This window comes from Cydia pomonella, chromosome 1 (assembly GCF_033807575.1).
Source record: "Cydia pomonella isolate Wapato2018A chromosome 1, ilCydPomo1, whole genome shotgun sequence".
Lineage (NCBI taxonomy): Eukaryota > Metazoa > Arthropoda > Insecta > Lepidoptera > Tortricidae > Cydia > Cydia pomonella.
Window position 1 is genome coordinate 7,672,742 of NC_084703.1, and position 14,918 is coordinate 7,687,659.

Sequence of the window (14,918 nt, forward strand, 5' to 3'; positions counted from 1 at the left end):
ATAACTTCTTATATTGATAAAAGTTGATTAGATTTGTCTTAACTTCATCTTTATCTTTTAGGGCATGGAAGGTGGTTTGGAAAAGTTACAAACATTGGAAGACTCGATGATACGAAGGAAGGATACCGATGTTCAGGAGGAAAGAGGAAAGGCTCCCGTTTTTACTGTACCTCTGTCTAATATCGAAAACCTGCGAGAAGGAGAAAACGCTCACTTTGAGGCCCGCCTTACGCCAACTGATGATCCTAACCTTAAAGTAAGTATTCTATACCCATACCCCCGTTTTCGGTTTTAAACTCCATCATTTACTTCCTTTTGTCTGTAGCAAGCATTGCATATTTAAAATTATTTAATGCCTTTTATTTAACATTTTTTACGTTTTTACTAGGTTGAATGGTACTGGAACGGTAAATCATTAAAGGCTGGCTCGAGGTTCAGGACGTTCTGTGATTTCGGATTTGTTATCCTAGAAATCTCACCCACTTATCCAGAAGACTCTGGTGAATATTTGTGCCGAGCTTACAACAACTATGGCGAAGCTGTAACTACGGCTACTATGAAGGTGCAAGGCAAGCGCAATATTATCCTCGAATCGCAATTGCCCAAGGGCATGGAAGGGACTATTGATAAGATAGCAGTGCTCGAAGGATACACTGGCACAGTAGACTCGATGACACCTGAAGTGGAGAGCGGAAACCCGCCGGAATTCATAACCACTCCTTCCGATCTCATTTTGACTGAGAATTCTTCAGCTCACTTTGAATGTCGCTTGGTACCAATTAATGATTCTAGTATGAGAGTGGAATGGTTCCATAACGGAAAACCGTTATTGACAGGGTCTAGAGTAAAGACCATCAACGACTTCGGTTTTGTCATTCTGGAAGTTGGCGGAGTTTATCAGAGAGATGCTGGCTTATATACTTGCAAGGCTACAAACCGTCACGGTGAGGCCACCGTCTCATGTAAACTGCAAGTCAAGGGCAGACAAGGCATTGTTCTTGAACCTCAACTGCCATCTCACTTCAAATCAGGCACTGAGAGTATTCAAAGACTTGAAGAAACTTTGCACAAGCGTGAGGAGATTATGTCCGAAGACGAAAAACCAAACCCACCGCGATTCACTGTGGAAATTAAGGACAACGTCGATGTTCCTGAGGGTGGACCGATCCACTTTGACTGCCGCGTAGAACCTGTCGGGGACCCAACAATGAGAATTGACTGGTTCCACAACGGCAGGCCATTTGCAACTGGCTCTCGCGTACACATGCTAAATGATTTTGGTTTTATTGCTCTAGATATAGATTATATCTACGCACGTGATGCTGGTGAATATACTTGCCGTGCCACTAACAGGTGGGGCTCTGCCACCACTACTGCAAGAATTACATGCAGCGCCAAACGCGATATTGTTTTAGAGTCGCAGTTACCACAAGGCATGAGTGGCGAGAAAATCAAAGAGCTCGAGAAAGGTCGCGTGAGTGATGTTCCCAAAGAAGAGCCTGTCGTCAGCTCTCCGCCTAAATTCATTACTCAGATCCAAAGTCATACCGTGGAAGAATCTGAAGGTGTACGATTTGAATGCCGCGTAGAGCCCAAAGAAGATCCAAAACTAAGGATTGAATGGTACCGCAATGGTAAACTGTTACCTAGTGGCCACAGATACCGCACCGTGTACGACATGGGATTTGTATCGCTTGACATTTTATATGTTTATGCTGAAGATTCTGGAGAGTATATGTGCAGAGCTGTTAATGATTTCGGTGAAGACTTCACAAAGGGCACTGTTTCATGCAAACGTAAGTATACCTACCTATGGTATAACAGGATATCGAGGTATAATGGTATATAATTTTGTTATTTATATTTCAGAGCTGCCAGATATAATCCTCCAGAACCAAGTACCTCGAGGAATGAAGAAATCTGAAGCATTGACTCAAATGGAGGCTACAATCAAGAAGTATACGTCTGAAATTTACTTAACTGAAGATGATTTGTACGACGCTGATAAGAAGCAGCCTCCGCGATTTGTGACACAGATTCAAAGCCAAACTACTCTAGTTGAAATGGAGACGACCAAATTTGAATGCCAATTGGCCCCTGTTGGAGATCCTAATATGAAAGTAGAATGGTTCTTTAATGGCAAACCGCTACTTCACAGTAAGTACAATACAAGACATGTTAACTTTACGCCTTTGCGTAGAAGTATTTATATGCTACATTTAACATATTTTCTTTTTGCAGAAAATCGCTTTACTCCAATTTACGACTTCGGTTACGTCGCAATGAATTTCGGGTGGGTGTATCCCGAAGACAGCGGTGAATACGTCTGTCGCGCCACGAATCTCTACGGCATGGACGAAACCCGCGCTATAATCAAGACCGCTGGCAAGCCTGGCATTGTTTACGACTCACAACTACCAAAGCACATGAAGAGTATCGAGAAAATCAGAGAGATGGAAGCGTCGTGGCAAGTGTACGTACTTAAATTTCTTAAAATAAATATTTTAATGTTATTTTATTTTTTAAGTTATCTTACGTAGTTTAAGCAGCAGAACTTCTTTATTATTGCCACGGTCAAGTTCGTTATAAGGAAATAACGGATAAATTCTTCAAATAAATTCATATTGTTGCTGGTGTCTTGAGTGAAAATGAATAGTGTTTTAACTAACGTGTCTTTATACGGCAGAATATATTAAAGTTCACATTTCAGAGCTCCCGAGCAAGCAGTAGAAATGGAGAAAGCCCGCTCTCCGCCAGTGTTTGTTAGTCGACCGGACCCAGTAACCGTCGAGGAAGGCGAGTGGGCAAGATTCTGCTGCCGTGTTACGGGACACCCGAAACCGAGGGTTATGTGGCTTCTGAACGGAAACACCATTGTTAACGTAAGATTTTTTATTTCCACAAATTTTACAGTAATAGTCCTAACAGGTAAAAAATACCTACCTATATTTTACTTTATGCTTATTAGGGATCAAGATACAAATTGACTTATGATGGAATGTACCACTTCGATATTCCAAAGACGCGTCAGTACGACACAGGAAAGATTGAAGTGGTTGCCAGAAGTTCAGCCGGCGAAGCGGTTGCAACAAGTGAACTTAAGGTTATTCCGAGACACGATGACTACAGAGGCGTTCTGAAAAACGCTCCCCGACGTGAGTATAACACCATATGTAGGGAAATTAAGGATGCGAATTTAGCTTACAATTTTCTTCACATCAATTCCAATTACTTCGAGTAAAATATATTGCATCTTATAGTCAGCCGCTTTAACACACATAACTCACGCACACACCTACAGACCGCTTAAGCACAAATAAAAACCTTTGGCATCCCCTTTGCCCTTCCTTTTCTGTCCTTAAAAGAAAATGCAGCTAAACCACCTGCTTCTACCGGCTTACCATCGGCACCTGTGAGAGGTATGTCTTGAGGTTAAATTGGTTGCTCTACGCTCTAAATTGACTCTAACATGACTTGTTGATTCTGTACAGCTTGGTATGACGAAACGACACAATATCAACGTACAGAAACTGAATTGGAGAAAACATTTGAAGAGAGACATACACAGCAACGCCAGGGCACCATTGACCATAGACCCGAGTTGAAACCGAAAGTGCACAAAGAACCCGATACTGAGTGGCAACAATCCGTAAAGAAGAAGAAGAGTGAGGAATACTACAACAAACTCCAAGAGTTAGAGAATGAACAAGTCGTAAAGGAAAGCAGGCTGCGAGAATCGACACACCAGTACGCTATCCCTGGGGAGAAGGTTGTGAATGCTTCTGTCGCTAAGGGAATGGCACAGAAATATGAAGACACTTTGTAAGTCATTATTTAAACAGATTTTATTTGTTTCTACTTTCTGTAAACAAATCCTTATCTAAAGTTATAACCATTAAATAGGGAATTAAATCAGATTTATACGGCTTACTTTATAGAATAAATTTATTATAAAACGTCATAAACTATTATCCAATAAATATTTATCAGTTACAAACTAATTTAATAGTTTGAGTTGTAATAAAATACGATAAAAGAACTTCATCGACCTACAATCTAAGGCCGCGGACTGAAAGCAAGCCGCGAACAGCGCGGTGAGCGGAAAATCAAGGTCATTTATACATTGCGCTCCAACAAATGTATGAACAGCCTTGATTTGCGGCTCGCTGCGCCGAACGGCTTGCATCTAATCCGCGGCCTAAGCAATGCCTACTTCTGTACTTATATCTTATGCTATCTAAAATATGTAAAGTAAAAATATAAATTTTATAATTTCCAGGGAGCAGTCTGAACAAGTGGTTGAACAGAAACAAGTGACGCAAAAGAAAGTTGTTCAAAAGCCGAGAATTCCGGATCCATCTGAGTCTACCGTTCACGGCAAGGAAGTGCATGTAGCTAAACAGAAACAGGTACAGAAAGAGGTTGTCGGTGACACAGAAATTACACGAAAAATCACATCCACTGAGACGACTGAGGTAGAACACAAGGCTCAAACTCAAGAAAGGGTAGTAGAAGGTCCAGTCAAGCCTAGCAATCCGCCAGTTTTCACCAAGAAGATGCAACCCTGCAGAGTATTTGAACAGGAACAGGCTAGGTTTGAGGTCGAGTTCGACGGCGATCCTCTTCCTACTATCAAATGGTACAGAGAGAATTTCCCGATCAAAAATTCGGCAGATTTTCAGATTCATACTTTCAGCACTAAGTCTATCCTTATAATCAGACGAGTTTTTATTGAAGATTCGGCTGTTTTTGCTGCTGTTGCTGAAAACAGAGGCGGAACAGCTAAATGCAGTGCAAATCTTGTAGTTGAAGAACGCAGGAGGCAAGGCCGAGGTGGCATCAGCCCACCCAGTTTCACATTGACGGCCCAGAACGTTAATGTAACTTCTGGTCAGCTAGTGAGATTCGACACCAAGGTGACAGGAACCAAACCTATTGATGTTTACTGGCTGAAAAATGGTCAGAAAGTTCAACCCGACATAAGAAACAAAATTTTGGAAGAAGACGGAACCTATACTCTTCTGATTCTTGAAGCGTATCCTCAAGATTCTGGAAAATATGAATGCGTAGCTATTAACACTGCTGGAGAGGCAAGATGCGACGCCGAATGCTACGTCAACGCTCCTGCCACAAAAGAAAAACCAAAACCTCAAACTAAAGCCGCAAATGCACCTCCGGAAGTTATTGAGACGCTGAAAGACAAAGTTGTTACTGAGGGACAAGCTATCGAATTTAGCTGCAAAATTATTGGAAAGCCGACACCTACAGTTCAATGGTACAAGGGAGATAAGCTAATTAAACCATCGAAGTACTTCCAAATGTCTAGGGCAGCGGACGAATACACACTTCGTATATCTGAGGCTTTCCCTGAAGATGAAGGGGATTATAAGTGTGTGGCCTTTAATTCTGGTGGACGAATAACTGCCGCTGCAAAACTGAAAGTTTCCCAGCCAGATCAAGCTGATGCCTTGCCCACGCTGACGCCACTACGTGATGTCACTGTACATGAGGGACAGCCGGCGCAGTTCAAGACTGTCATTACAAGCAAGGTCAAACCAACTATTCAATGGCTACGTGAAGGCGCGAAAATTCCGGAGACTCCCGATTTTCAGGTGGGTTTTTAGTATAAAATGCTTTATTATAACAATTTAAGTAATTGTAATAATTCGACTCATGTCACAAGTTTCACTCATTTCACGAGATATTTTTTTTTCTATATTTCCAGATGATCCACGAGGGCAACAACGCTGTGCTGCTCATCGGAAACACGTACGAGGAGGATACTGGAATCTTTACTTGCCGGGCGATCACCTCCGCGGGCCAGGTCGAGACCTCGGCAAAACTAGTCGTCAAAAGTAAGACATAGATACAGGCAGCGAGCTCGCGTCGCGCACTTTTAATCCATTAATGTAGTGTTTCTTTGTTCCAACTCTATACCACAATGAGATCGGGTGAAAACTACTATTGTAGGTATCTTTTAAAGTTGACAAGCGTTAGTACCATGAATCGCTTTACACAATCGTAGCGGTTACCGCAATAACTTTCGCCCGCTTAGACGACCCCGCGATCGCAGTCGTGGTGCCATGACAACATACGATGCGAACAGACCACGCCCGGCCCGCGCGGCAGCAGGTCTTGACGCCCGCAATGCCGTCGCGGGCCGCGGCAACCGAACAGCGCGGACCGCCTCTCCAGCGCGCAAGCTAACAATCTTGATTTGCAAGTGGACTCAGTTGTAAGATTTAACTCAGTAGTATTATTTGGGCGAATTTCCGCATCTAACAATGCTGTACATTCTAGCTTTTTGTGTAAATAGCCGTAGACTTTCGACGAGACAGGCAGGGTGCCGCCGAGGATGAACCAGCCGCGCCGCGCCGGAAGACGATGTATTTGGACACACGTAACATGTGATTAACACAAACACGAGACACTCTACGTCTGTTTTGTTTTGCTTTTACCGCTACGATGTTTACTAAATGATGTACCTATTGTCGTTCAAATTGTATATTAGAATCATTACGTAATATCCAAAACGTGTCTTTGGGCGAACCGTCCAATCTCCAGATGTATTTTTCACCCAATACTCTTTGATAATAATTTTAAGCCTGAGCTGATAATTAATGATTTATTTGGCCTTATTAACATTAAGAATCGGAAAGATACTCTATGCTTTTTGTGTTGGGATCTGACCTGTGAAAACTATACTAAGATGATCTCAGTGTTGTATCTTTACGTGGACCACTTTAATGTAAAAAAACTCGGGTGGTCGACAAAACATGAGCTTGCGTTCTAATACGTAAAACAAGTGTACTTTGTATGTTTCGTATACTTTGTAAATATTAATAAATGGCAACATAATATTTGCTATTAGACGCAAGTTCCTGCTCCAGCTTTATCCTTAAGCATGAATCACCGTTTTTGTATCCAGTTCGTTTATATTTTGGCTTTAACCGAATAGTAAATGTCACACCTAACAAAGTTGCACGCAAGCTGCGATGTGATTTGCGGCGTATCTAACAGCTACGACTAACTTTGTCTGTGTCCGCGTTGCCACGTACGGTCGGGTGGCCGGCGGCGCCGCCGCCGCCGCGGCCACGAGTCGCGGGGGTCACAGTGGCCGGTCGTCGGGGTCGGCATGTCGCGTTGGGGTCGTCCGTTTCGTTCGGAAACGCAAAGTTACTCGTGGTTGTCCCGCCACACGCCTCGCGCCGCTGTCAACTTATTCCACAAAGAAACATAACAAAGCAATCCGCCGCTATGAGGCGCGACGCCCTCAATCAAAAGTACGCACGCATTACTTGCCTTGCCAGTTTCTATGTTTTGACATATACTGCCGATGTTGATGACCTAATATTTTCTGCAAGTACAAATCCGAATTGAATGAGATTTTATAGTTTAACGTTACAGTGATCTTTAACTTAGTTTGTTTTAAGTGCACGATATTGTTTAAAATTAAATTGTGTTGTATGTTTCACCTAATTGTAATTAAGTTATTAGGCGTGGCAGTATTTTTTATCAATTAATATTTTTAGTGCCTATCCATATTTAATAATATATTTATAAATTAAATTTTGTATGTTACCTTTATGTGAAATCTGTTCAATAAATGCTATAAATTAATTAAAACTTCGCATTATTCTACATACGCAAAATCGACTCTTTGAATGCCAGCATATGAGGAGTGACCCCGCATTTTGAGATGTTTTAGGATCAGGAGTTCAGCACACGACACTGACACCTCATCAAGTGTTCACAATCAAATACATCAGACCACCTACTTACCGATGACTGCTATCCATCAGACGTTTTGCTATTTGATAAACTGCACTTGTACAGCTTCTTGAACTGTAACAAAACAAGAAGGCTCTCTTATTTCCTTAATGCAAAATCACGCAAAATATAGCTTGCGTCGCTTTTTTGTCTTATTCTGCCTTTGCATTTGTGATTGAACTAGTTAATGACAACTTTGCCTAGAAATGTTTCACGTACGAGTACTCACTTTCAAATTACAGATTTTTAGACGAAGTTTCTAGTCACTAGTTTTAATGGACATTGTATGTTTGTATTGCATAAACCTTTTTATAAATTCTTAAAAAAAAATTCAAGTGATTAAATTAAGTGATTATCTAAATCTTTACACTCATTTCATAGATCAATTTAAAAACAACTAGCACCGAGAATGCCGAGTTGTGCAAACATGAACTTAGACTTTGCCGTAAGAAATGCAGGTACAGACGATCTTAGACATATACCTATATGTATAATGACAAAAGATATAAAAATACTAGTTAGTACTCGTATTTATACTGAATAAAGAATAGTTATAATCAATATGGAATTTTAATATATACAGGTTTTGGTACAACTTATGTCAGAAAACTCTAGTAGAGTGCTCGCTTCGTGCATGACGGAGCAGAGCAGAGCTGTTTTTGGAAATTCATCCTCTAAGGAGGTTAGTTTAAAAGACGATGGATATTTAAATTGGGAACGATTTTTTTACCATAGGTATAATGTTAGGATACGAGAAAAATGAACGTATTCATATTTGAATAAATTCATCCCATAAGGGGGTTAAAACATACCTAATGAAAGTTTCAATTGAAGACGAATCCTTCTGAGTGAGAGATGAAACTTTATAGAAAGCATAATTCAAGACAAGTGATTTATAGCGATTTGAAAATTCATCCCCTAAGGTTTAAACGAGAAATTTTAAACTCCATAGAAAAGCATTATCTTAGAATACAGGAAGTATTGTTTCTACGTTTTTACTCATTCATATACTCTCACTGTATAAGGGGGTGCAAGTTTGATTTGGGAATGATTTTTTTTTCTGATGAGAAACTTGTAGCTTGGTAGAAATACATTTTATCACACTATACCTAAAGGTTGTTACAGCGTTCAAATATTTTTTCGTGAAAGACTAAAAACTTAAGACTTAAAAAATTAGTCTTCTGAGAGGTTAAAAAGGGAATGAAGTTATGTTTGACGAGGAGAAGGGGACGAGGTAGTAATGGTGTTAGTAAGTGATGGCGAATTTAACTTTTATTCCCTGTGCCATTTAGTAGCTACAGTTATCTACAGCTTGGTTAAAAATCTACATCGAATTGCATTTATGTCCGCCTTATTAACAATCTTCAAACAATATTGTCAGTTTTGGCATTTTTTGTTTTCTATTTCTATATTTTAAATCCATGATCACCCGCTATATGTCTATTACAAAATAAATTTTACTAATAATCAATGTCATAGAAAGAAGAGAAGCAGAGGGACGGGCACAACTTTTATTTATTTATGCAGTTATAATAATATATATCGATCTTGATGGATAACAGTACAAAAACCTTACTTACACATAAACACACATTAAGCGTCGAGTGAAAATTTATAAATAAATAACTTGTTTTCCGAATTTTTGTGATGATGTAATTGTTACATGGAATATTAAAAAGCATTTGAATGAGAAATAATCAACTTTTTCATATTTTGGAGTCATTTTCTTTTTACCCCAGGGTAGGCCTTATAACTTAATTAACCCCAATATGGACAATCAGGGGAAATAATTCGTGTAGTTTTGAAAATTGGTATACTTATACCCGTGGTCTCCAGATAAACATACTAAAAGTCCTCGAGGGTGGGGGTTGTGCTGAGGGTATAAGGGGGGTTGAAGGTACCTTTTTTCAGATTTTTGCTCATATCTCGAATATTTAGACGAATAACATTATAATTACTTCGGATAAAAGTTTTACCATAAAATTTCCTGTAAATTTGGTTGTTTATTTTTACTCTACGATCAATACTTTAGGAGCTGTAGGAGTGTTTAACTTAACAAAGAGACAAAACATAGACAATTTAAGAAAACTACGTATTTCGTAATTGTTCAACATAACTCATTTTTTTTTTAATAAGCAAGCTTAGTCACCTGCTGACCAAATATAAAAAAACCGGCCAAGATCATGTCGGGCCATGCTCAGTGTAGGGTTCCGTAGTTACCCGTCCGTCATCATAAGACTTTTTGCAAATACTCAACAATGGCTAAGCTGATCACTGATCAGGTTCGCTATAGTTTTCCTTGAAAGTCTTTACTAAGCTTTACTTTCACGATTTTTTCATATTTTTTGGCCCCTCGGTCCAGAAGTTAAGGGAAGTAGAGTGGGAAACATATTCTTTTTTCTTTCAGAGTGATTATTTCCGAAAATATTACGTTCATCAAAAAATGGTTATAGAAGACCCGCATTCGTTTTGAAACACCAATCCAACGACTCCCCACACTATAGGGTTGAACCCAAAAAAAAATCATCCCCACTTTTGGTGTAGGGAGAGCCGCCCTAAAAACAGTTTTCTTCTTATTTTTATTTTACGATTTTGTCGGCATTTCTAGGTTTCCGTAGTCGACTAAGAACTCTTATACTTTCGCCATGTCCTTCTGATCGTTGATGCTAGGGAGCTGAAATTTAGCACGAATATATAAATCAGTTACCCGAACAAAGTCGTAAAATAAAAACTTGAAGAAAAACATTTTTAGGGTGGCTCCCCTTGCACCAGAAGTGGGGCAGGTTTTTTTTCTATGATATGTCCTTCAAAACGTGTTGGATAAGTCCTTCAAAACGAATGCGGGTCTTTAATAACCATTTTTTGATAAACGTAATATTTACGGAAATAATCGCTCTGGAAGAAAAAAGAATATGTTTCCCCCTCTACTTCCCCTAACTTCTGAACCGTGGGTCCAAAAAATATGGACAAAATTGTGAAAGTAAAGTTTCATAAAGACTATCAAGGAAAAAACCTGATAGGTTTAGCCGTTTTTAAGTTTTTGCAAAAAGTTTATGTTGACGGACGGGGAACCCTACACTGAGAATGGCCCGACATGCTCTTGGCCGGTTTTTTTATTTGGTCAGCAGGTGACTAGGCTTGCTTATTCTAAACAAAAAATTGAGTTATAATGAACAATTACGAAAAAAACGACGTTTTCTTACATTTTTTGTCTCTGATAACTTAAACACCATGTAGCTCCTAAAGTATTGATCGTAAGGTAAAAATAAACATAACCAAATTTGTAGGGAATATCATGGTAAATCTTTTGTCCGAAGTAATTATAATGCTATTTGTAAAAATAATCAAGATATGAGCAAAAATCAGAAAAAAGGTACCTTCAACCCCCCCTATACCCTCAGCATAACCCCCACCCTCGAGGACTTTTAGTATGTTTATCTGGAGACCACAAGTATACCTATACCAATTTTCAAAACTACACGAATTAGTTCTCCTGATTTTATTAATTTTCTTGAGCTATTACTAAAAATCAATAAGCGTATTTCGCTCGACACTTACCAACGGGCGTGAGTCCCTAACAGGCCAAGCAACGAATGCTCCAATAAAGTTATAGATGAAAATGCTTGGAACACAATTTTTGACTTCTTAACTTTGTTTGGACTAGTTGAACATATAAAAAAGTCCCCGGCCGTAGCCCTTGAGCCGGGGAGGAGAGGGGCGTTTAAAGGTCAATTTTTTCGTTTTTTAGATTATATCTCGAAAACTATGCGTGTAAGCGACATGGCCACTTATAAAAAAATGAAAGTTGGTCACATTTTTACAGGTTTCATTTAGTGAAGTTTTCAATTACTTATAGTTTTTGAGATACGAGTATCCGGTCTTGAAAGGCCGTGTTTGGTATCGTATTCGTATAAATAAATACCAAACATTACTTCAAACCTACATTTAAACAGTATTAAACTCAGGGAAATCAGCTTCTTCGCCGAAGCTGAATTCCCCCCACACCCCATTTCACACCTTCAAAGGATGATTTTTGAGATAAAAACTATCTTATGTCCTGTCTCGGCACTCAAAATATCTGTTTAAGTTTATATGTTTTTACTTCGGAATGGTGTCAATGTGATAGCATAAATGAATTTGGCACACTATTAGCTTCACTGATGTAGATATCAAGATAAAATTGAGAGCCCCGAATAAACTTTCAAGAGAGGATATCTGGAAAACTATTCAAAATATTGAAAAACTTGACTAAATTAAACTGGTATCAAATTTAATCAGCTTTCGTTTTGTGTACGTAGTCACGTCGCTAAGACGCAGTTTCCAAGATATAAGTGAAAAACCACAGAACTATTAAACGCTATGTCTTTAAAGACAGATGAAGTGTGCGGAAGGGAAGCCATCACGTATATGAACATCCCATGAGTGCGAAAGAGGCACACCACATATGAGAAAACGTGACCATTTTTGAGTTCGAAGTCGGCCTTAGTCGGCCAAGAGCATATTGCCATATATTTTAATGTAAAAAAATATAAATAAATTAGGAAGAAAACTATTAATAAAGTAATGTACTCGTAGTGAAGGTGGTGTCGTGTAGTGCGCCGGATTGTAGTGTTAACTATGATATTCCGAGTGAAGTTTTCTTAACGATATTTTGTCAGAAAAACCGATAAATTTAACTATCGAACCCGCCTCTCCTCCCCGGCTCAAGGGCTATGGCTGGGGACTATTGATATGTTCACCTTCTATATAACTAGTCCAAATAAAGTTACGGAGTCAAAAATTGTGTACCAAGCATTTCCCTCTAAACCTTATTGTTGCTTGGCCTATAAAGTAACATTTTCATTACAAGCGCGTGATAAAACTGATAAACTATGTATACCATAAACTACTTATAACCAATACAAAGTAATTATAATTATTTTTTACCTTCCGTAGTATAAGATTTATGCAATAGACTAAATTTTTTCATACGAAGTAGATTTTCTTGTGAAGTTCTTGCAAGTTTTATATAGATCAGTACATTTATTTATACATTTTCGCTTGACCAATTTTACACGACTCTTCACATACCTACTAAACACTCTTCCATGACATCCAAACAACTCCAAGCGTTTACACTCGTGCCAATAATGTACCAAGGCATCTCGTCACAACTCTCGTCACTGCGAGTGAGTTGCCGCAATTGCTAGCGATTATGGCTGCGATAAACTGACGGTAACGGTTAAGGTGCTATCTGAGACATTTGAGATATTTGGTCTTCAAGCTTATGGTGTTGTCAGGGTTCAAAATAGCCTCCGAGGATTCCGAACATTTCCTGCGCATTAGTACGAATATTAACGTACCTCTTAAGGTGCATCTTAAAATTTCTCGAAGGGGTCAAAACTACCAACAGCTTACTACTGAGAGCCCTTTTGGGAAACCTGCCATGGTAAATAATAGGTACTCTTGCAAAAACTACACGACAATAAACCAAATGAATGAAAATGAATGAAAAGTATTATAAATAAATATTTATTGGTAAATGTATTGCTACAATAATCAACAATATATATATATATATATATATATATATATATATATATTTAGTATCGTATACGATAGTTGAGGTGTTCTCAGTTAAGTATTTAATTTTTATTGCAGCCACAACGCGAGGCACAATTAAAAGGCCCAAGAAAAAGTTAGAAGATTAGGTTTTTATTTAAATGAAACATCCCGAACTTACTAACAGCTTAGAACCTCTTAGCCTTCGGAGAGACGTTGGCTCTCTTTGCATCTTCTAACGTCTGTACAATGGGGAATGCTCCGAAGAACTTTTTGAATTGGTGCCATCGTCACGTTTTTATCACCGCACCTCCCGCCAAAGGAGTAAAGCTCATCCTCACTTCTTAGATACACCAAGCATAAGCGGGCTTCTCGTTCGTTTCTTCCTAGAACGTGCAGAATGTGGAATGAGTTGCCTCCTGAGGTATTTCCTTTGCGCTACGACATGGGATTCTTCAAGAAGCGGGTATTTAGGGTTCTCAGGGGTCGGCAACGCTTAAGTGATGATGTTGCTTATATCTATGGGCGACGAAGACCGCTTCCCATCAGGCGTCTCGTCTGCTCGTTTGCTAATATACTATAACATAAACAAAGATTCAGGAAATACTCATTATTTGGTAAAATAGCTAAAATTGCTGATAGCCATAAGTAAAATGATAACAGTTTTAGCTGTTTTATTTTTGTAGCCGTATTTATTTGTGTAGCCGTATATATTCTTATAAAAATGCTGACTTCCTTAGGTATAGTGTCACACTTAGGTTAAAAAAAGATACCATGTTGCTGGTGGTCGTGTCGATTTAGAATCTTTGGAGCAGTAGGTCTATTGGATAACCGACGGTACGTCACCTTTTTCTTGCAAAAGACACATTAATTTGATGGGTTATCTACGAAAGGAAATATAAGATTAAGGGCTTGTTTCACAATGACCAATAGCCCATGAATTGGTACATTTTACCAAACATCAAATGAGGTTTTTTTAATATGTTGGTAGTGATGAAATGGTATTAACAAATATAAGTTTTCGGCCTCAAAAGCCCCTGGGATCATTGAAAAGTACATGAAAATCGATTAAATTTTAGGACATTTCAGTTGTTGTATTTTTTTTCCACCAAAATCTGGAGTTACGGAAAAAGTCACTATGCACACTTTTAAGAAGAAGAAATTTTCAATTCATTGACTATATTTTTTTCTTAATAAACCAAATAGTTCATAAGATACGGCTTCTCAAAGGTTTGTAAAATTTTGTACTAACTGTAACTCAAAAAAGGTTATACCAGCAGCTGCGGTTGCAGGAAAGCCGGACTCAAGCCGGGCTCAGCTGTTTGCAACTACAGCAATGGTCAATAGTGCGAGAATATACAGGACCGGAGATGTGTGCCGACATTGAAAAACCATTCATTGATAATCCACCATCAAATGACAATTTCGACCGGCCTGATCAGGTTGACGAAGAAATGCTAACACACACGCTGGTCCCAAAAGGAGTGCTGTGGATTCAGACGACCAGCCTGATTCATCAAAGATATACGAGTTATGTCAATTTCCCTCGCTGTACTGTATATTATACACACAATGATCCGAAGGGCTTTCGAGGTCGAAAACATGGA

At 39.0% G+C, this 14,918-nt stretch overlaps 1 protein-coding gene and 1 long non-coding RNA gene across 2 annotated transcripts in view; one reads left to right on the top strand and one right to left on the bottom strand.

Moving 5' to 3' along the window:
• Positions 1-14,918, top strand: part of LOC133526944 (titin-like) — a 137,202-nt gene that overhangs the window by 40,560 nt on the left and 81,724 nt on the right. The window contains 9 exon segments of the mRNA XM_061863842.1: positions 62-256; positions 389-1,796; positions 1,870-2,157; positions 2,242-2,473; positions 2,711-2,882; positions 2,969-3,155; positions 3,492-3,822; positions 4,280-5,612; positions 5,726-5,855. Of these exon segments, the coding sequence (XP_061719826.1) occupies positions 62-256; positions 389-1,796; positions 1,870-2,157; positions 2,242-2,473; positions 2,711-2,882; positions 2,969-3,155; positions 3,492-3,822; positions 4,280-5,612; positions 5,726-5,855 (4,276 nt within the window).
• LOC133528175 (uncharacterized) overlaps positions 1-14,918 on the bottom strand; it is a 123,242-nt gene that overhangs the window by 27,710 nt on the left and 80,614 nt on the right. The window contains exon 2 of the long non-coding RNA XR_009800967.1: positions 7,783-7,845. This is a non-coding gene — a long non-coding RNA (uncharacterized LOC133528175). The remainder of the gene's footprint in view (positions 1-7,782; positions 7,846-14,918) is intronic.